The following is a 23,009-nucleotide window of genomic DNA, read 5'->3' on the forward strand; positions in this document are numbered from 1 at the left end:
AATTCAGAATCTCAGAAAATTAGAATATTGTGAAAAGGTTCAGTATTGTAGGCTCAAAGTGTCACACTCTAATCAGCTAAACACCTGCAAAGGGTTCCTGAGCCTTTAAATGGTCTCTCAGTCTGGTTCAGTTGAATTCACAATCATGGGGAAGACTGCTGACCTGACAGTTGTGCAGAAAACCATCATTGACACCCTCCACAAGGAGGGAAAGCCTCAAAAGGTAATTGCAAAAGAAGTTGGATGTTCTGAAAGTGCTGTATCAAAGCACATTAATAGAAAGTTAAGTGGAAGGGAAAAGTGTGGAAGAAAAAGGTGCACAAGCAGCAGGGATGACCGTAGCCTGGAGAGGATTGTCAGGAAAAGGCCATTCAAATGTGTGGGGAGCTTCACATGGAGTGGACTGAGGCTGGAGTTACTGCATCAAGAGCCACCACACACAGACGGGTCCTGGACATGGGCTTCAAATGTCAAACGTCTTACCTGGGCTAAAGAAAAAAAGAACTGGTCTGTTGCTCAGTGGTCCAAAGTCCTCTTTTCTGATGAGAGCAAATTTTGCATCTCATTTGGAAACCAAGGTCCCAGAGTCTGGAGGAAGAATGGAGAGGCACACAATCCAAGATGCTTGAAGTCCAGTGTGAAGTTTCCACAGTCTGTGTTGGTTTGGGGAGCCATGTCATCGGCTGGTGTTGGTCCACTGTGCTTTATTAAGTCCAGAGTAAACGCAGCCGTCTACCGGGACATTTTAGAGCACTTCATGCTTCCTTCAGCAGACAAGCTTTATGGAGATGCTGACTTCATTTTCCAGCAGGACTTGGCACCTGCCCACACTGCCAAAAGTACCAAAACCTGGTTCAATGACCATGGTATTACTGTGCTTGATTGGCCAGCAAACTCGCCTGACCTGAACCCCATAGAGAATCTATGGGGCATTGCCAAGAGAAAGATGAGAGACATGAGACCAAACAATGCAGAAGAGCTGAAGGCCGCTATTGAAGCATCTTGGTCTTCCATAACACCTCAGCAGTGCCACAGGCTGATAGCATCCCTGCCACGATGCATTGAGGCAGTAATTAATGCAAAAGGGGCCCAAACCAAGTACTGAGTACATATGCATGATTATACTTTTCAGAGGACCGACATTTCTGTATTTAAAATCCTTTTTTTTTATTGATTTCATGTAATATTCTAATTTTCTGAGATTCTGAATTTGGGGTTTTCATAAGCTGTAAGCCATAATCATCAAAATTATATCAAATAAAGGCTTGAAATATCTTACTTTGCTTGTAATGAGTCTATATAATATATTAGTTTCACCTTTTAAGTTGAATTACTGAAATTAATGAACTTTTGCACGATATTCTAATTTTTCGAGTTTCACCTGTATGTAATAGTGTCTTTTTTCTTGTTTCTTTTTTTGTGCTTCAATAAATCATATTTTTATGATTATTTCATATCTATATAAGTTTACTATCACAGGATATATATTTCTTTGACTATTAGACAAATTAGTAATATGTTCATACAAATGGCTATATCAGATTGATTGTACGTGACAATGGTGAACTATCAGTATTCTATTTTGTACACATACATACAGTATTATACATGTTATTTCTTACTCATGGTGGTGCTAATGACTTGGTGATTGACTTAATTAACATTTGACATTGCTATTTGATGAAGAGGCAACGTGGAAGTAAACTATAGCAAGTGTAACACATGAAAAGATATGACTATTGTAATTTTGTGTACTATTGAAATTATGTAAGTTGTGCATCTATTTAGACTCAAAAAGTTTGAATCCTGTTCTATATTTATATATCTATATGAAAAATAAAACATCAAAATATTTCAGAATATATTCTATTCTTTTATTTTCTAATTGTTTTTAAATTTTTTTGAAAATTTGACACTATCTGGGTATTTTGTAGATCCATCTAAGATATACAATATATGTGTCCGGGTCTCTAAAGACCTGAGGATGCAATAATGTTTGGTGAAACACCCATGCATTTAAGGGTTAAGCTGATTAAAATATTGAAGAGCGATTAAAAGCATTTATTTGAATAAGTGCTCCTTCAGTGTTATTCTACTGTCTACCATTATCCCATTCTCTCTGGCTGTCATTGATTATCCTGGGAGAAAGGTGCAAAAAGCATAGAAATTTCATAGAAAATCCAGCATTTATCCTTTCTCCCCTTTTCTTAATGCCTCTTATTGCTCACTCAGTGCCTCCATTCCCTTCTTTCTCACTCTCATTTTCGTTCTCATCTAAAACACTCCTCTTATCCCAACAAAGTGTTAAGTGGATAAGCAAAAGGTGTAACAAGCCAATCAGCACAGAAATACTGCACTTTCATAAAACGAGTAAAAACTAAGAACCTGCATCCATCCATTGATCTATAGTCCAGTGAGAGCAAACAATGCAAAAAGTATGACCTTGGAATTAAATGTACACCATACTCTTCCCCCACCCACATAAGACTTCATACATTCACACACCCACCCACCCACCCACCCACACACACACACACACACACACACACACACACACACACACAACACACACACATACACACATACATGCATGCATGCACACACACATGCATGCATACATAAATGCACACACTCACACACAGAGTGTCACAAAGAAAAATTTGTTCTTATTCATTTCCCTCCTATATTGAAAGATATATATTTTCTTTTTATGAATGTGGAAAAAAAAAAGAATACACAGTTGCTCTCAATTATTTTCCACATAGGTTGTCAAGAAGCCCTTTGAGAGAAGACAAGCTTGTTCACAATAAATAGTACATTTAATTAATGTGCAATAACTTTGTTTGCAAGTTATGAAATTCAATAAAATATATTATAATTACAGCCCTCATTTTTCAAGTTCATAAAGATTTGGAAGACTATTTTAGGCAGATGTGGACTTCATTAAACACAATATAAAAAAATTAATTTAATCTAATTACCATAAAAAACAAACATTTTTTTATATATAAACATAAGTCGATAATTGAATTTTCTTACCCAGATTTCAGTCAACTTCTGACTTAAGGTGGGAGAGTCACCAGATGGGTCAGAGCATTGCTGAAGCTCCTCCCCCACCACCATGAGCCAATCAGTGAGCTCCCTTATTGTTTCCATGTACTTCTTATGCTCAAGGACAACATCCTCTGAGAGTCTGACTCTCTCCTAAATAGGACAAAATATTAATTAACTCATTTAAATTTTAATATAACAACTAAGTCATTAACTCACTATTACACCTTAACCATCTAATAGGCATTTACAATACACCTCTGCTGCAGCTTTGACATCCTCAAATTGTGCCCTAAGGAGAACCATTTCTTCCTCCTTAAAGACGGGGTCTTCAGTCCGTTTATAAAGTTCAGCCGCACTCTCCTCCAGATAGCAGAGCGCTCCTTGGTGGTCCTCCACATCTGATGACAGCAAGTGCAATCTCTCCAGTTGCTTTCGTTTCTCCCTGAGTCCAAGTTGGGGCTCAAGAGGACCTTTAACCTCCAGCCCGACACCCTCCAGCCATCTCTGCAGCTGTGCTCGAGACTCCACAAACAAATCCCACTGATTAACGGTCCACTCCAATCGACTAAATACAGAGACAGACACATATATTGTTATTTAAATGTGTTTATAGGATTATAGCATCATATACCTAGAATCCTACATATCCTTTATATGTCATATGTTTTATGTACAGTATATAGGGTGGGGTCCAAAAGTCAGAGACCACTTGTGAAAATGCTTCTATGCATCTGAACTTTCATACAAAGGAGTAGACATGGTCAATGAAACAAATTAGTTATTTGATTAGGGGCCTAGAATAAAAATACACTATAAAAAAAAATTAACATTTCAAAATCCTAAAATGTTCTGTTTATTACCAGGTTTGATCCCAGATTTTACATGTCATGGTATATATCAATGACCTCTATGTACCCTTGAACACACTTTTTTAACGAAATAATATGAACCTCACCATCAAACCATGACCAAATTATTTGGCAGATAATTAGAAAAAAACAGCTCCATCATTACACCCTTGGTGTTAATTGAAACTGATAGTGCCGGATATTAAAATGGTTGCCATAGTGATGATGGGTTTAACTAAATAAAAGCCCAGCTGGCTGGCACCTGCAGTCAAGCACACTTGCCAATTTAAAAACATACCACCATGCTCGCTTTCCTATCTCTCTTGACCCAAAATACCTCAAATGGCCCTAGTAATTATATTACTATTGCTGTTTCCCATGGACATGTTCATTTCCATTCTAATTCGACTGAAAAATTACACCGTCAATTCTACACCGATTGTCATTTAGTATGCCAAGTTCTTATAATCAAGTCACTGAGTTAATTGAGGTCAACATGTCACATAGTCACAGCACCTGTGGCAACTCATGGCCCTCAAAAGCAGTGCCGCCCATGCATCTTCAGCTTCCTGGAGCTTAGAGCAGATCACTCCTCGTTCCACCTCTCCATTGCTCCTGATGACCAGCTCTGCCTTCCCAGCCGCCATGTTGAGCTTCACCTCGCCCTCTCCCTTCATAAGCAGGATGTCCTGGATAAGAGGAAGCAAAGACAAGTGACAGCTACTGCATAAATACTGACGAACCATTCTAAAAATATCACTTTAACAGTACTGGAGGAATGTAAGTGGAATGTTACATATAAACCACATTCATTGGCTTAGTGTTGTCTATTGGCCAAAAATATTAAATTCAGTTTATAAAACAGATAGTTATGTTTCTAAGTTCTGATTGGTTAAGGTGCATTTGAAGCCATTGTAAAATGCTGATAAATGCAAAACTGACCACAAATTCTATATTTATGTGCAAAGTAGCTACAGGTACAACAGCGCTTGGCAATTGTAAACAGTTTAAAGTTAAGATTATTAATTGAATCTTGGCTTAAAAATTGTTAGTTATGATTATAAATATTAAAAGGATAGCTACAGAAATACTCAAACCTGCCCATCTGGCACCAACATCCATGCAATTATCTAATCAGCCAATTCTGTGGCAGTAGTGCAATGCATAAAATCATGCAAATACAGGTCAGGAGCTTAAGTTAATGTTCACATAAACCATCAGAATGGGGGAAAAATGTGATCTCAGTGATCTGGAGCCAGATGGTCTGGTTAGATAATCCTGTAACTGCTGATCTCCATGCACAACAGTCTCTAGAGTGTAGAGAATGGTGCCAAAAACAATAAAACATCCAGTGAGCGGCAGTTCTGTGGACTGAAATGCCTTGCTGATGAGAGAGGTCAACAGAGAATGGCCAGACTGGTTTGAATCTCCATTTTCACTTTCACATTCTGAAAGTGAAAGTGGAGATTTATGATAAAAAAGGACTTAAATATTGATCTGTTTCTCACTCACACCTAATATATCACTTCTGAAGACATGGATTAAACCACTGGAGTCATATGTATTACTTTTATGCTGCCTTTATATGATTTTTGGAGCTTCAAATGTCTAGTCACCATTCACTTGCATTGTAAGGCCCAACAGAGGTATTCTTCTAAAAATCATTGTTTGTGTTCTGCAGAAAAAAGAAAGTCATACACATCTAGGGTGTTGTCATACACATGAGGGTGGTTTTATTTTTGGGAGATCTATCGCTTTAATAATTTATTGAATATTAGTGACTTTTATCATATTGTTGTTGCAGCCATTTTGTAGAAGCCATCAGTCAAAAATCGTATTGCTTTATTTAAATGTTATGATAGATATTATGACAGACAGACAGACAGACAGACAGACAGACAGACAGACAGACAGACAGACAGACAGACAGACAGACAGACAGACAGACAGACAGACAGATAGATAGATAGATAGATAGATAGATAGATAGATAGATAGATAGATCATGAAGCCCTGCAAGAGATGGCATGGCCCCACACAGACCCCCACTGATTCAGTCTGAGATTAACTGAAGAGACAGAAGCAATTGAGACTGCCTAAATAGATAGAAGATCGGTGGCATCCTATCTGCCAACAACCAAAAAAAACTGTGTCCAGGTGTACCTAGGAGAATTGGTGTTGTTTTGAAAGCAAAGTTGGTCACACCAAATATTGATTTAGCTTTTTTAAGTTTACTAGACTTTGGATGATGTTAATTGAAAAATGAAAACTAATTATGGCACTATTTTTTGAAGAAATCCTCACCATGCAACATTTTTCACAAGTGCCTAAAACTTTTGCACAGTACTGTATCTTTTTTATGTAGAGTATCAATTCTAAGATACTACAAAAGTAATATTGTTAGTCCACATTACTGCATCAAAATATCTTAATCTCTGGCACCCTAATGACATCAAAACACAACATTCCACCAGTTTTCAGATTTTCCTAAGAGGTTTCATCTTTCTGCATGTACCTGTGCTTGTTCCAGTTTCTTTTCCACCTCCTTTTTATTCCCCTCTGTGTTCTCCAGTTTCTCCAACTTTCCCTCAACATCTTCTAGCCAGGCTTCCACTGCCTTTAGCGCCTCTTCAAACATCTGGTACTCCTGCAGGCTACGGAGCTGACCTCTGGCACTCTGAAGTACAGCCTCATAGTTTGAGAGCAACTCTGATGCCACACTGTTCTGATCCGATCCAGATCTTCCTTTTTTCAGGGTGAGAGAGGACTGACACAGACGTTCAAGAGACGCTCTTTGAAAGAGAAGATACAACAGGCCGATATTCAGTTTATAAAGGCTGGTGATTGTTCGATGTAAAGTGATACAAACACATGCTGACAAAGTACATACATGTGCCAACTCATAATCACCTTATATTCTGAACATTCTCACATACTGTTACATATGTTGTCATATTAACATGCAGGCAGATTGTCCATATGTACCTCCTCATCAGCAGCTCTCTGTGGATTTCCTCTACTCTTTTCAGCTCTTCAGAACAGTGAGGGGCTTCTGACTCACTCTCACCCCACAGAGGAGCATCTGTCTTCAGTCTTGCCTCCAGCTGCTGCAGCCAGTCTCTCAGCTCTACCACACATGTTTCATACCTCAAGAAGAGAGAGGGAACACATATTTAAGTTCAATTAAATGTATTTCAATTTCATTCAAATATAATAGGGATGTGCAAGACTGGTTGACTAAATGGTTCTGATGTGGCTTGTCGACACTGGAATTACTAGTCAGCTAATATTTCCCCTATTTACACATTTAAGTTTGGCTTTATATTTTTACAGAGGCTGTGATTAAATTACTGTCATAATAATGTTACATACTTTAAATAGAATTAAAAATACAAATATGTCTTGTTTTTTGAAAGTATATTTTTTTAATGTTCTAATTAATTATATGTCATGTTTAGAATATATTCGGTTTATTGTGGGCTACATCACAGGCATGTTTTTTTTTTTACATCATAACTGTTATTGGTTAACATTCTTTACCAAACAGCTGTCATATTAGATCACTGGCTAATGCACGACTGCACGTCGTGAAATACGCACAACTTTTCAATGCATTTCTTTCGCTCTTGTAGATTTGGCTTAGTCTACCTTTTAATTATTTTCAACAATGTTCTGACTGTATTAATAGCCTATGTTAAGTAACTTTAACAAGGTGAATTCCGTTGAGCAGAGATGGTTGCTCTATTGGTCCTGCACTACTCATTCAATTGATTCAATAATCGCTAACATTGACTCAGTGAATGTGTGCCATGTTCTATAATTAATGCACAATGATCATAATGCAAGCCAGCACGTCACAGATAAATGCCCCTTTTCAGTGGAATTTAACTTCGGATTTGGAATAGATTAAGTATTTTAAATGGGTTGCATAAACATTTTTTTTTTATTGTTTTCTGAAGGTTGGTTTCTTCTAGATTAGTCGGCTTCAAAATTTCAGTTTAAACGTCAGTAAAAATTTGTCATTCAGCACATCCCTAAAATATACACAACACGTAAAAGTATGTGGACACCATATTCTAATTCCAGTGAAGACAAATATCAATGTAATGCTGCGACATCCAGAGACATTCTACAGTTTGTGTGCTTCCAGCTTTGTGGCAAATGTTTGGGGAGTGCCTGTTTCTGTTTTAGCATGACAATGCCCCTGTGCACAAACCTTACACCATAAAAAATTATGTACAGATTACAATTATTCTCAGAGCTAATGCCAGAACCCCACTTAACACTGATCCTTTTGTGTCTTATAGGGAGATAATCCCTGAAATATTTTTGTATATTATTTTAGTGAAAACTATCAGCAAAGACCAAATCAATGTTTAGTTTTGAGATTTAATGTTCAGCAAACACATAGATAACACTCATTTTTCCCATCAGTGGTTTCTTACCCATTTAATAGGTTGGCACTTTCTTCCAGAGACAGTAGCCGCTGTCTACAGTCCCCAACAAATATATCCAAGGCATGTTGACAAGAGTCCATTTTCTCCTGTATGCCAATGTCACATTTATTCAAATGCAACAAGATTATTTCTCCGTCCTCACACACCCTGGCCAAGCGATCCTCGACCTCCACCACTTCCTCTAGTGCAATCTAAAGAAAGAAGGGATAAAGTAATCACATTTCATTTGGGAAATACAGCAATGAACCATTGTTAATCCCAAATTTCAAATCCAGAATAAAACCCCATTGAATGGAGTTTGTATATTGACATACAGTATATACATAACTGACCAAGCGCTTTATTGTTAAAAAGTTAGTTCACTAAAAATTTTTAGTCGTCATTCACTGAAAATCGTGCCTTGAAAATTTTGCTTGACAACTGCGGTCACCACTCACTTTCATCGTGTCTTGTGTTCCACAGGATTTGAAACACACGAAGGTGGGTAAATAAAAAAATTTCATTTTTGGGTGAAATTCTCCTTTAAACTACTGATTTGAACAAGTTGCCTTATTGCTTTTCTCTGGTTCAATATTTAATTACATGGCTTTGTCATATTTAGTTTAATGCTACCTTGAGCTGCTGTTGCTTGGATGAAATGGCAAGAACATCTCCTGTTTGCTCAAAGCAGTCCTTAATTCCTGCCTTCAGCTCAGAAAGCAAGCAATGAAAGGCTTGTGCTTTCTCTGCAAAAGTAAAAAGAAAACATAGGGAGAATGACAGTCCATAAGAAGACATAGAATATGTGAGCTGTTGTTGTACATTATGTGGCCAGATGGACCGTGTAGGTGTGTACGGATGGAACGACTCTGTTCTCTTAGTAACCAGCCTCATCCAATTCCACTGGGATTTATCATAATGTCAGTGGGAGAAGTAGCATCTGAGGCACAGGTGTGTGGCAGTCATGCTTTTAGGGAGTGCTGTGCGGAATCATTTCAAACAAACATAAATAATACAAAACCTATTATCAACTATTCATGAACCACTTTAACGGTAAGTGGCTTTAATGAAATATTCTGGGTTCAATACAAGTTAAGCTCAATTCGACTGCATTTGTGGCATAATGTTGATTGCCGCAAAATGAATTTTGACTCATCCCTCCTTTAAAAAAAAAAAGAAGCAAAAATCAAGGTTACAGTGATGCACTTTCAATAGAAGTGAATAGGGCCCATTTTTGGAGGGTTTAACGGCAGAAATGGGAAGCTTATAATGTTATGGAAGCACTAACATTAATTCTTCTATTAAAGCTATTGTATTTTTTAGACATTATTAGTAGCCATGTAAAAAGTAGCCAAAGAGTATGTTTTAAAGGAGTTTATTTTCTAAAAGTCTACAGGGCCAAAAGTGCCCACAGTTAAAGAAACACCCATATGCAGTAGATATACTGTGTATAACTAAAGATCGCTCACCATTAAAGTCCTGCATTACAGTGTCCTGAAGTGACCCCAGGATCTGACTGCGGCGTTGCGTCACATCCTCATTCCTCTTGACCATGTGAGAGATGGCATCACCCAACAGGGTCAGGTGCTGAGATGGGTACGTTCTACACAATGCCCTGAGAGACTCACCTGCAATGTCAAGACTGACCTCCAATTCTTTCTGCACCCTCTCAATCTCCTACAAGAACAGGGAGTGATATACAGTATACATCAAGACCCTTGCTTAAATGAACTGATTTACTAAGTGGGTTGGATAACTCAAAGGGAATTTCATGATACGTGGCTGTATCAGAATGCACACCATTACACAATATTTACACTTGCTTAGCCTACTGGGGAATGAGATAGACAGCTAGTATTGGTTAAGTTTATCTGATGCTGAGAATGGGAGGTAAATGCAGAATCCAGCATCAACATTTAAATAATATTATATGAAATTCACTTACTTTAATCTTAACAAAATTCTCTGGATTAGATGATGTTGAAAACTCTGACAGTGAGTCCTCTAAGGTCTTCAGCTGCTCTGAAATCTGGGAAATTAAGTCTTGGAGCTGCTGCCTCTGGGAGTTGAAGTCTTCATACATGGCTCTGGTCTGTTCATACACTTCTGCAGCATGGGAAATCTGCTTTCGCAGATCTGCAGCCATCACCTCAAAACAAAAACAAAAACATCCAAGACATATGTTGGGTTTAACCATTGCCTTTATACTGTATGGTAGATATTAAGTCTTTATGCTGTAATTGTAAGAAGATTACCTCCAATTCATTGTGCATGTGTTGGGTATTAATAATTTCCTGTAGCTCAGTCATCTTCTCCTGCAAGGTCTTTAGCTCCTCATTCTTACTGTCCAACTCCAGCTGTACACAGACAAAAATGATAGTGGTCTTTCTTAATGAACACTTTTCTGGGTTATGCTATCTTATGTTTCCTTTGAAATGTTAGAACTTAAATTTAACCTTAAGTTAACCAAACAATGCATTTAGTTTTGGTTGACTAAATGGACCTCACCTTAATCTTAGCAAGGCACTCCTCCATGTTATAAGTGGATAGGAGACTGGTGGTTCCCTCACTAAGCTCACTAACAGAGATGGCACTCCAACACACTATGTCATTAGCCATTTTATTAATCTCATTCCACAGCTCAAGGGAACGAGTCAGTAGACTGATGTCTGCCTCCATCCTCTCAGAGATCTGGACAATGACAAACATTGGTCATAAATGCATCATATACTGCACAGTGTGGTACAAAAGTCTGAGGCCACTAGCACTGCTGAACACCAGCAAGGTTTTTTGAGTTAAAAGCATGGCTTTCCTGGTCCACCAGCTAGACCAGCACCAAACAAGCACTAACCAGCATAAACAAGCCTAGACTAGCATGGGAATTGCATGTTGGTTAAACTGGTCTTTGTCAAATTTAATAAAATGTTTATTTCATTAATTATCAGCTAAATACAAGTTGAACTGAACAATTTACATGAATTTGAAAATGTCTTAGTATTTAGATTGTCTCCCATTTGCTTTAATGACAAATTTATTCAAAATCCTTAAACATCTGTTTATTTCCAGGTGTAAATTTACCATAAGACCCACCCTAAAAGCGTTTCTGACCAATCCTATTTTAGCAATTTTGCCGTGAGCCATTTCTCTGATAAGCGCTTGCTTTTATCCAATGAGAGTCTACAGGAGCAATGTGTGTTTGAGCAGTTAGAAATAATAATATATATATATATAAAAAAAAACAAAAAAAAAAACTTGTTGCTGGACCATTTGTAAGTGTCACAAGGTACCTAGAGAGGAAACGTGCTGTGTTTTCTGTTTCTTTTTTTACATTTTTAAATAAATCTCGAGAAGAACATACTATGGATTAAAATGTGTCATTCCCCATTCCCAAATGAACATGTATAACATCAAAAAGGACACTTAATTTGCTCCAAAGTCAATTAAAGCTATTAACTTAACATTAAGTTATTAAGATCTTAGTAAATGCTATATTAAATAGAGAGTTCACAGCATCATAGTGAGTGTGTTATGAGACGTTATAAGCAGTTCTGTTCACTTCCACTAATGTTATCAGGTGTGTAATCACCATCAAATTATGTTTTCTCTTTTAAAGTGACTGTAATAATCGTTTGCCTCGATTCTGATTCATAGTCTCCAGTTTTCAATAAAATTACTGTGTAATTTAACAATTTCTTTGACAAAAAATGTCAGATAAATATGCTTTAAATATGCTCTTCCTTCCAGCCCACGTAAGAGTATTGTTAATTTCAATGACATATTTTGCCAAAAACCATGTTCACAGCAATCCACCATTCATTCCTATGGGAAGTTCTGGAAAGCTTAACAGAGCTAGCAATGGTAACCATTGGGGGCGGAGCTTAGCAAAGGTTCAATTTGATTCTGAATCCCAGATTTTCAATGTGGACTTTCAGGCCCGACTATACATATTATGGTGTAAATATTAAGACCCCTGTTGAGAGAGTTGATACATTCATTTTAGCATCAGAATTTATACAGTTTAGGTCAGAATGACATCTCATTTACATTTATATATTTGGCAGATGCTTTTATCCAAATGGATTGCATTCAAGGTATAAATGTTACCATTTTGTGTGTTTCCTGGTAATCAAATACAGTGTATGCACTCACATCCAGCCACTGATCAACAATGGCATTCATTTCTGTGGTGACATTTTCACTTTGGGAGCTTTCCTCTGGCAGCTTCCTCAACACACTGGTAAAGCGTTTGCCTGTACCAATGAGCTTATTCAGGTCCTCCTGAGTGGACGCCAAGTCTGGCCTCACCACCTCCAGCTGAGCAAACAAGAGATATCAGTATGACCAGTGTACTTATAATCATAACCTGTCATTCAATAAATGAACAGCACCACTGAGATCCAAAAAGACACTAACCCGTGACAGAGATCTACGGATGTCCTCTGGGTTGTGTGGGTCTGACTGAGCCACAATGATCGCATGAGCTCTCTCTATGACAGAGCTGATTTTGGTTCTTAGGGTCTGGTATTCCCTACAGAGTTCCAGCAGTATTGCACACAGTTCATGGCTGGAGATCAACACAGACAGGTTTTTAGTAGATCGAAGTGCAATCCAAGTGCAATCCAAAGTGAATTAATTGAATACTTTTAAATTAAATACACTACGTACAATATATTGAGTAAAGAAAACTTTAAAAGTATAAGAAGCATTTTCCACCAGTTTCTTAAAACCAATGCATAATCCATTCAGAGATTCACCCACATATCCATAAGAAACACACACACACACACACACACACACACACACACACACACACACACACACACACACATTTAAAACATTTAAAAACAGCAACAGCCGCAACCTGTCAAAAAATCCATCCATTAAGCCGCTGGCCCAATTCTGCCTCCCCTCCCATTAGTCAACCATATCAAGTTCAATTTTATAAGCCATTCATCCATCCAAACACAGAGAGTTTCAGTGAGAACTTGGTGTATTAAGACCTGGATCCTAATATACTCACTTCTCCACAATAATCCCCATAATTCTCTCCCAGGTGGATTGGACCAAGGCTACATCCTCTTGAGCTTCCCCAGCCAGCTCTGAGTCTCTATGGGCCAGTTGTTCTCCTCTTTCTCCCAACCATAGCTGACTGTGCTGTAGGGCCTGTAGCTCTTCCTCCAGCTGATTGAGCATCCATAACCTGACAATCACAAAGAGTACTATCAGAACAGTGTAGCACAACCTACCTGTATACAGTAGGTATGGCATTATAATAGTAGCAATATTACAGAAATCATACATTTTTACAAGGGCTGTCAATTTAACCGTAAAATTATCTAAACATTATTTAAACAAGTTCAATTTACTTGAGAAGCAAAATAGCATTAGACATTAAGACTTAGTTCACACTTTATATTAGGTGTCTTTAACTAATATGTACTAACATTAAAATACATACAATACAGTGTACTTGTTGTGTAACTACTTGTTGTTCTGCAAAATTCTCACAAGATTCACATTTGCTGCTACTATTTTAGTTGTAGGTTTAGGGTTAGGGATTATGATAGGGGTTTAGGATTGGGGTAGAGTTCAATTTAGAATTAAGGGTAAGGTTGACAATGTAACTACAGATGTAATTAAATGCAGGTACTTTAAATTCAAGTGCAATCCAACAACACATATGTACATTACAAGTACATTGAATCAAATGCTTAAGTACATAGTAGGCAAGGCAAGTTTATTTATATAGCACACTTCATGCACAATGGCAATACAAAGTGCATATAAAGAAAATAAAAGATACATAAAAATAATTTTTAAATTAAATAAGAACAACAAATAAGAATAATATAAATACAAAAAAGAAAAAGTTATTAAAATGAATAAAAAAGAAAAATAATACAGAAATAATCATGCAGTGCAATCAATAAGTGCAGCACAGTGCTCAGTGAATAAATGCACAGCTGAACAGATGTGTTTTCAGTCTGGATTTGAATGTGGCTACTGCTGGAGCAAACCTGATCTCTCCTGTAAGCTGGTTCCAGCTGTGGGTGGCATAATAGCTAAACGCTGTCTCACCTTGGTATTTCTAACTTACTTGAACCTAATGATAAAAGGGGTCTGTTAGGTTCATATTCAACAAGCATATCTGAAATGTATTTAGGTCCTAGGCTATTGAGTGATTTATAAACGAGTAACAGTATTTTAAAATAAATTTTAATGTAACTGAAAGCCAGTGTAAAGACATGAGGACTGGAGTAATATGCTCAGATTCGTTTGGTTCAGGTAAGAATCCTGGAAGCAGCATTCTGAATGAGCCGCTGCTGACTAATGGCCTTTTTAGGAAGGTTGGTAAGAAGTCCATTGCAGTAGTCCATCCTACTGGTGATGAATGCATGAACAAGTCTTGAATGGATACAAACCACCTAATTCTCGCTATATTTTTTTGATGATAGTAGGCTGATTTAGGTATCCAAAATGACACCAAGATTCCTTAATTGATTTTGTCTTAAGACCCCTGGAGTCAAATTCCCAAGTATACATTAGGAATTTCGCCTTTGTTGCCAAATAGAATGACCTCTGTCTTGTCGTTGTTTAACTTAAGGAAGTTTTGGCACATCCAACTGTTAATTTCATCAATGGATGTGTACAGAGTGTCTATAGGGCTATAGTCATTTGGCAATAGGGCTACATAAATCTGGGTGTCGTCTGCATAGCTATGGTACACAATTTGGTAGTAGTTTAAGGCACCTAATATAAAGTGGGTCCAGGACTTATTTTGACATATCTTTTGAAGTTTATTTTACTTGCGACCCCATTGGCAAATTGTTAACAATGTTTATGCTTAAAACAAGAAAGACATGCTAATGGAGTATGGAAAATAAACCTTTTTCAATATATATTCTCATGGAAACAAGTCCTTTTTATTCTCAGGTAAATGTATCTTGTTTTAAGGGTGTAAGATATTTTACAGGACAAGACAAATATACTGAAAAAATATTTTTGTAGGCCTTAAATACTGTTAAAGTACAGGTACAGAGCCAGTGTACCTCTGCTGAAATTCCTGTGTGCAGGTTTCTGTAGGCCATGGTATATTGGCTCTGTCCTCCAGCTCAGCCAGACTCCTAAGCAACAGCTCCTTTTGTCCCCTAAAGGAACTCCACATTGTTGCTAGTGCCTCTGCCTCACTCTGCTTTGTTCCAATACTCCTCTGTAGTGCCTGCACACTCAATGCAACATCATCCACCAGTCCTCTGCATGATGTTCTTTCCCCTTCCGCCCTCTGTAGATGCAAGTGTGCCTTGTTGAGGATGATATCCAAGCTAATGGCTTGCATCTCCAAAGACGCCACCTCCTTGGCTAGGTCTCCCAGTTCCTGATTTATGCCCATGACTTCAGAGTGATCCCAGATACCTTTTCTTTCAGCCACTTCCTGGAATGTCTGTAGAGAGGTTTTGCCATTATTATAGGTCTCATAGAAGACTCTGAGTTTGAGTAGGGCTTCTTCTCGATGCTGTACTAAGCTCTGAGCTTTACTGAAGTTATGAAGGCAGCCCTCCTTCCTTGTCTGGAGATGATTCAGGTCTTTTGGAGCTGAAAATGGGCAAAGAGCATCTATTTGTGGCTGTAAGGCCTCCAGTAACCTCTCCTGGGTCTTTAAGGAGGCCATGTCCTCCTTTAGATGATCAGAGAAAATGGATATTAATTGATATTAACATTAATGAAAGGCTGATGATTGGATGATAAAAAGTAAAGACATAATGTACCTTGATTTTAGCATCAGCAGACTTTAGATCAGTGATGCTGACTTTGCAGGTGCTTTGAATGTGCCTGAGGAAGTCCTCACTCCATTGAGTCAGAGCAAGCAAGGCCTGACTGAACTGCTCCAACTTAGCAAGATGGGACTGAAGTTCTTGAATCCTGAAAAAAAAAAAGAAGAGCATGTAACTCGAAATGTCACGTTTTTGTCTCTTAATGGGTTTATTACATTGATTTGGGATAAACCATGTGCCGACTTGGTGTGTATTTTCATAGTCTTTTTCATTTATGACATGACAGTAGTGTTCACCTGTGTGGTATGATAGTACTTAGAGAACACCACCTCTCCTCCAGGTTGCAGTGATGATCTCTAAGCTCTGCAGCTCTTTCTTCTGAAGCTGTAGAGTACAGAGACTCTGCCCTGGTCTCCATACTTTCCAACAAAGATTCCTGAGAGGGAACTTCTGACTGCATGTCCTGGTAAATCATAAGAAACGCATGGATTGATTAGACATGCAAGATACAGTATTGGCTATGGCCTAAATCTTATGAGTTTTGAATGAATAAAAATGACATTTAGCTAATAGCTTTTCAAATATGAAGTATTAAATCCTCACTCTCTAAAAAAAATATTTGTTTTCACAATTTTGACTCACCTGCAGTGTCTGAAGCTGGCTGTGTAGCTTTGCTATGTCTGTAGTTAGGTACGGAGAATCTAAACTGCATAGAGTTTCACACCTGTTCAACCAGGACTGCAGAAGTGAGAGATCTCTCTCATATCTAAAGATAAGAGGGCAAAAACATTGATGTTTTTATGATTCCATTTGTTTTTAATTTAGGTAACAGAGACATTTTCACTGTAGGTAAAAGGAACGTACACCAAAATTCTATCATCATTTACTCACCCTTATGCTATACCGAATGGGTACCAACATTTCAAAGCTACAAAATGACATAAAGGCAGCATAAAAGTAATCCATATGACTTTAGTTGTTAAATCCATATCTTTAGATATGTATGCGCAGCGTACTTCTAGTTGGAACAGTAGCAGCTGTACATCATCGAACCATTAGCTAGGTAACACCTAGCCAATCACATGTAAGCCAATGCTTTATAAGTCTTCTCACAATATCACACTGCTGTTTCAGTGTGCTAACACGGCAACCTCCACTACCCCACCATCACCAGTTGAGTCCCGTCCAGCATGGCGGTGGGCTCCTCTCCGCTGCCCTCTATCTCCGACAGGATATGACAGCTTCGAATACAAATTCTTCGGACCGCCAGAAGAATCCAAAGCCAAAGAGAGACATTACATTTCTGTTTTATATTCATCAAATAAATGTCATCTTAAATTTCACTCAAATCAGCGAATCTTCCTGATAGAAATTATATGATAGGTTTGGGTGAGAAACCAATCAATATTTATGTCCTTTTTTACTATCAAATTTCCACTTTTGCTTTCACATTCTTCTTCTTTTGTTTTTGGTGAATCACATTCTTTGTGTATATTGCCACCAACTGGGCAGGGAGGAGAACTTATGGTAAAAACGGACTTAAATATTGATCTGTTTCTCAACTACACCTATCATAACGGTTCTGAAGTTATAGATTTAACCACTTGATTGTTAGGGATTACTTATATGTGGCTAGGAGACTCTGTTTACTGCATTTAAGTGCATTTTGAAGCTTCAAAATTTTGGTACCATTCACTTGCATTGTTAGGACCTACAGAGCTGAAATGTTCCTCCAAAAATATTTGTCTTCAGTAGAAGAAAAAAAGTAATACACATCTGAGGTGGCATTAAGTGTGAGTAAATTATGAGAGAATTTTCATTTTTGGGTGAACTATATCTTTAACACACATTAAATAACAAATTTAACATGGAAACACATGCCTCTGCCACAGAGTCAACAGGTTTTCGAGTTTTGATTGTTTGTCAGTGGCTTGCTGGGTATGTACTGTGTGAGCTTGCTGAAGTTCAGCTACATCTTTCTCCAGCTGGCCTCTACCAGACAGCCTCTTCAAACCCAGACTTAAAGACATTAGTCTTGGCCCCAGCTGCTGTAAACGCTGCACTAAATCCTGAGAATGGAGGAAACATAGCAATCATGGTATTCTAATGGATTCAAAGACCTTTAGATATTAAAAATTATTTAAATCAACAAAGTCTAGTATATGGTCTAGATATTATATATGTACTGTATATTAGATTATTTTGGCTTTATCAAAGTTGGCCATTCCTAGAGACACGTAATACTAACCATATGTTCATGTAGAGTTTTATATGTTCTTGATGCTGATGTGCAGGAATTAATTGGCATGTTCAGTTTTTCCTGTAGTCCTTTCAGCATACCGACCACCTAACATACATGAAAACATTAAACACATGCCCAAATTAAATAATTTAAATAATATTTTTATTAAAAAAAGAGAGAGATCTTAGGACAGAGGAGTGGACAGGCCTTGTTTGCAGTGTTACCTGATTGAGATCTTGGGTAAATTGTTTTGTATTTCTCAAGCTAGACTGAAGCTCAGCCACTCGTTGCTCCACACTGTTCTTAAACTCGTCCCGGTACCTCAAAATCTGCATCAGACGTGCTTTAATTCGCCCTGCCTCAATCGGCGTGATGAAATGGATTAAAGTCTGAAACTCTGTCTCCAGTCGTCTAAAGACCTCCATCTTCTCCACTAAGCCCTCTTTCAACAACTAAGAAGGAGCAAAAAAATACAGACTTAATTTACTGAGCACCAAATTAAACCACTCATGTTGTCTGGTTAATTTGATTATGTTAATGAAGTTAAAGTCTTCTGATTCGGGTCACCTCCACAGTGCGGATCTGCTCATCCAGGTTGGCAGAGGATCTGCTGACGGCTTCAAGCTCCCTCTTACTTTCACAGACCCAGCTAAAAAAAGCCTCAGACTCATGGCTGAAACTTTGCCACCATCTGTGCATCATCTCCAGATCTGACACGCTATTGGAACAGAGAGAAAAAGGAGAGAAAGTCAGAGTGATGGCTCTTACAACCTAAAACATCTACATTACATCTACTTTACATTTACATCTACTGGATCTACTTAAAGATATTGAAGGAATATGTCGGGTACAATACAAGTTAAGCTTAGTCAACAGGATTTGTGGCATAATGTTGATAACAACACAAATGTATTTCAACATGTATCTCTTTTTTGTTTAAAAAAGAAAGAAGCAAAACTTGAGGTTACAGTGAGGCACTTACAATGGAAGTGAATGGGGCATATTTTTGGAAGGTTTAAAAGGCATAAATTTGAAGCTTATAATTTTATAAAAGCACTTTCATTAATTCTTCTCTTACATTTTTTTTTTTAGCTGTTAAATTGTTTAAATCATCGTTTTTACAGTTATTTTAGGGTTTTGGTGTTTACAACGTTACGTCGTCATGCCAACAAAAAAGAAAGTCTAGTAAGCTATATTATCGTGCAAAAATCATGTTAACATTCCTATTGTTTACATTTTGTGCAAATACTTATGAAACAGTGAGTATTTTAATGTTTACAGATTGGTCCCATTCTCTTTTATTATAAGTGGCTCACTGTAACCCAGATTTGTGCTTTTTTTTTAAAGAAACAATGGGACGATTCGAAATAATTTTTGTGGTAATCAACATTATGCCACAAATGCTGTAGATTGAGCTTAACTTGTATTGAACCCAGAATATTCCTTTAAAATACAAATCAGCTAAAATGTAATTGAAAATGATCTTGAATTAATTGTCTGGATATATCTCTATGCCTGCAAATATAGTAGTACAAGAAATAATTTGGGTCATGTAAAGAGTACTGTACAAAATATCAGTGGAAGATTCAGGCATATTGATTGTGAAGTGTGTTATTTGTTCTATGTTTGAAAAAGTTCCTATATCCTAGCTTAGCAAGCAGAGATTACTATAAGTAAGACATAAGTAGGGTTTCTTCTCCCGAAAAGTAACAGTTAACACTGTTAAATGCAACACTGTTACTGTGGCACTATAAAAACCCTGCTCTATTTGTTTGAGGATCCAGACCAGGCCGACATATAAAACTTTGATCAACCAATTGCATGAATAATGATTAGGGCAGGACTATCTGTTCGCCAACTACTGAAAGACAGGGGAGTGTTCAGGAAACCTTATTGAAAACAGTAATTATTTTTGCAATTACTTTTTGTGCCACTAGTGGAACAGAAAATGCACACTTAACCTTTAAACCCATCTTACATTTTCATGAGGCTGCCTTGTATCTCCTGTACTCTCTCTCTTATGGACTGGGCCTGATCCTGCAGAATGGACTGATTCTCAGTGCCAAGTTTAATTTCTGCTGTCTTCTTTACCAAGGACTCACACCGCGCAGCAAATGCATTACTCTGCTCATAAAGCCCCTAAAAAACAAACACAGATATGAATATTATACTCATTCCAAAGGTTATCCAATATATAAATAATGTATTTTATGACTTCGCGCTCACTATAAAATTCTTCAGTTCTGCAGTAAGGCTCTCCAGGCTGTTAAAGATGTACACCCTCTGCAGGACTGGACTGATATGACACACAAACTGCCAGATGGCCTCTCTCTCCAGTTCAATTTCCTGCCATGCACTCACAGTGACCTAATGAGCATTGAGGAAAAATTTGGATTGGGTTTTACTATAAAATGTAACAACTTAGAAGGTCAAAGCCTGAACTGCAAGTGTCACTGGAGAAATTACATTTCTATTTGTATAATGTATTCAAGTTTGAAAAATGATTGACAGTTGGACACAAACTTGAGTATGGAATTCAAATTTGTTTTTTTATCCTTTAAAGGGTAACTAAACCCTAAACCAACTTTTTTTAGTTAATGATCTGTAAGCATGGGGCTTTATTAGTACCGGTCATTGATTCAAGTAATTTTTTTGACATTTGTGTATAAAGTGTTTTAATTCTACAATATATGGTGTAAAAACGTCTGAGTGCTGCCCTCTGAAGGTTGAACGGTGGCTACTGCAGTTGAATTTTCCTATTGGCTGTTGCGGTACTTCGTGACGTAAGCGGTGACAGCTGACGTAAGCAGGTTCCAGCTCACCACGCCAGATTCATGTTGTCTTGCGACCGTGTGAGGAATAATAATAACATAGAGTCTGACAGCAGCTGTCAATTAATCCGTCACTACGAGTCTCATTTCAAATATTTCTAGTGGGTGGAGTCAGACTCTGAGCAGGTGTTTAGTTACCCTTTAAGTCCTGAATCCTGCCAATATGTGTATAAAGAAGCAGATCGCTTTCTGTACAATTCTTACAGAAACGTTAGGTGTAATATACAGTACCAGAGTACAATAAGGCATGTGTACAAGTATATATATTTGGTTTCAAGGTCACCTGCAGGTGTTTCTCCTGAACTGCCCAGTCTTCTTTCCAGAACTGGCTCTCAGATCTCTCATCAGTCTCATTTGCTTGTTGGGTCTTTAGATTTTGCTGTGAGTAAATGAAAGGGTGAAAAAGACAAAGAGAGAAAGAAGACATATAAGGGAAAAGAAAAGAAAAAAATCCAAATGACCCAGGAGGCACACTTCTTTCTGGAAAACCATTTGATAATCACTTAATCGTACAAATCAGATTAGCAAACACAACTGATGAATACAGAGATGCATCATTTTTATTGAATTACATGCCACCACAATGACATTCACACTTCTAACCTGGTAAATAAAGAGCAGTTGTTTGGCCTCTGTTACAGTCTCCACATTCAGTATTCTCCTGTGCTTCTCTGTCTCGATCATCTCCTCCTCATAAGCCTTCTCTTGCTCTTCCTCTCCACTCCTCTCCTGATTCAGTGCAACAGGGGCAACATGAGAATACAGTGTGAGAGCAGACTTTAACTATGCAATATCAGAATGAGAATGAGTTTTATTGCCAAGTATGCTTACACATACAAGGAATTTGTCTTGGTGACAGAAGCTTCCAGTGCACAAACAATACAGCAACAAGACAGAGATAATATATATATATATATTGTATATCTGTATGTACAATATACAAATCTGTTATATACAGATGCAAGGGAATGTATGGCAGAAGAGGTATGGTATGTTGGATAAATATATCTAGACTAAGATGTATATTGCACATAATTATTGCTCAGTGGGGCAGTTTAAATTGTTCATGAGATGGATAGCCTGAGGGAAAAAACTGTTCCTGTGCCTGACAGTTCTGGTGCTCAGAGCTCTGAAGCGCCATCAAGAAGGTAACAGTTCAAAAAGGTAGTGGGCAGGGTGATTGGGATCCAAAGTGATTTTTACAGCCTTTTTCAAAACTCTGGATTTGTACAGTTCTTGAAGGGAGGGCAAGGGGCAATCGATAATCCTCTCAGCAGTTCGAACTGTCCTTTGTATTCTTCTGATGTCAGATTTCATAGCTGCACCAAACCAGACAATTACTGAAGTGCAGAGGACAGACTCAATGACTGCTGAGTAGAACTGTATTAGCAGTGCCTGTGGCAGATTGAACTTCCTCAGCTGGCGAAGGAAGTACAACCTCTGATGGGCCTTTTTCACAATAGAGTCAAAGTGGATCTCCCACTTCAGGTCCTGTGAGATGGTAGTGCCCAGGAACCTGAATGACTCCACTGCTGCCACAGTGCTGTTTAGAATGGTGAGTAGGGTCAATGTTAGGATGTTTCTCCTAAAGTCATAATGTTCCTCCTAGTGGGGAGAGCAAACATCCCTGGAGTGCTGATTGTTCATATGCTGGAAGTGAATTTCTCCAGTCTCACTAACTGCTTTCTCTCCATCAGAAAGCTGGTAATCCACTGACAGATAGACATGGGAACAGAGAGTTGGTGTAATTTAGTCCGGAGTATAGATGGGATGATGGTGTTGAAAGCCGAACTGAAGTCCACAAAAAGGATCCTTGCATATGTCGT

At 37.9% G+C, this 23,009-nt stretch overlaps 1 protein-coding gene across 1 annotated transcript in view; it reads right to left on the minus strand.

Moving 5' to 3' along the window:
* The window catches only part of LOC127622487 (nesprin-1-like), a 173,528-nt gene that overhangs the window by 112,676 nt on the left and 37,843 nt on the right, over positions 1-23,009 (minus strand). Inside the window, 26 exon segments of the mRNA XM_052096589.1 lie at positions 3,040-3,204; positions 3,310-3,619; positions 4,419-4,591; positions 6,418-6,694; positions 6,888-7,049; positions 8,348-8,550; positions 8,972-9,084; positions 9,808-10,015; positions 10,284-10,487; positions 10,594-10,695; positions 10,847-11,029; positions 12,488-12,652; positions 12,752-12,902; positions 13,359-13,538; positions 15,388-16,013; positions 16,105-16,258; positions 16,407-16,573; positions 16,753-16,876; positions 17,992-18,179; positions 18,359-18,457; positions 18,577-18,804; positions 18,920-19,070; positions 20,331-20,491; positions 20,579-20,719; positions 21,467-21,562; positions 21,787-21,966. Of these exon segments, the coding sequence (XP_051952549.1) occupies positions 3,040-3,204; positions 3,310-3,619; positions 4,419-4,591; positions 6,418-6,694; positions 6,888-7,049; positions 8,348-8,550; positions 8,972-9,084; positions 9,808-10,015; positions 10,284-10,487; positions 10,594-10,695; positions 10,847-11,029; positions 12,488-12,652; positions 12,752-12,902; positions 13,359-13,538; positions 15,388-16,013; positions 16,105-16,258; positions 16,407-16,573; positions 16,753-16,876; positions 17,992-18,179; positions 18,359-18,457; positions 18,577-18,804; positions 18,920-19,070; positions 20,331-20,491; positions 20,579-20,719; positions 21,467-21,562; positions 21,787-21,966 (4,911 nt within the window).

This window comes from Xyrauchen texanus, chromosome 28 (assembly GCF_025860055.1).
Source record: "Xyrauchen texanus isolate HMW12.3.18 chromosome 28, RBS_HiC_50CHRs, whole genome shotgun sequence".
Classification (NCBI taxonomy): Eukaryota; Metazoa; Chordata; class Actinopteri; order Cypriniformes; family Catostomidae; genus Xyrauchen; species Xyrauchen texanus.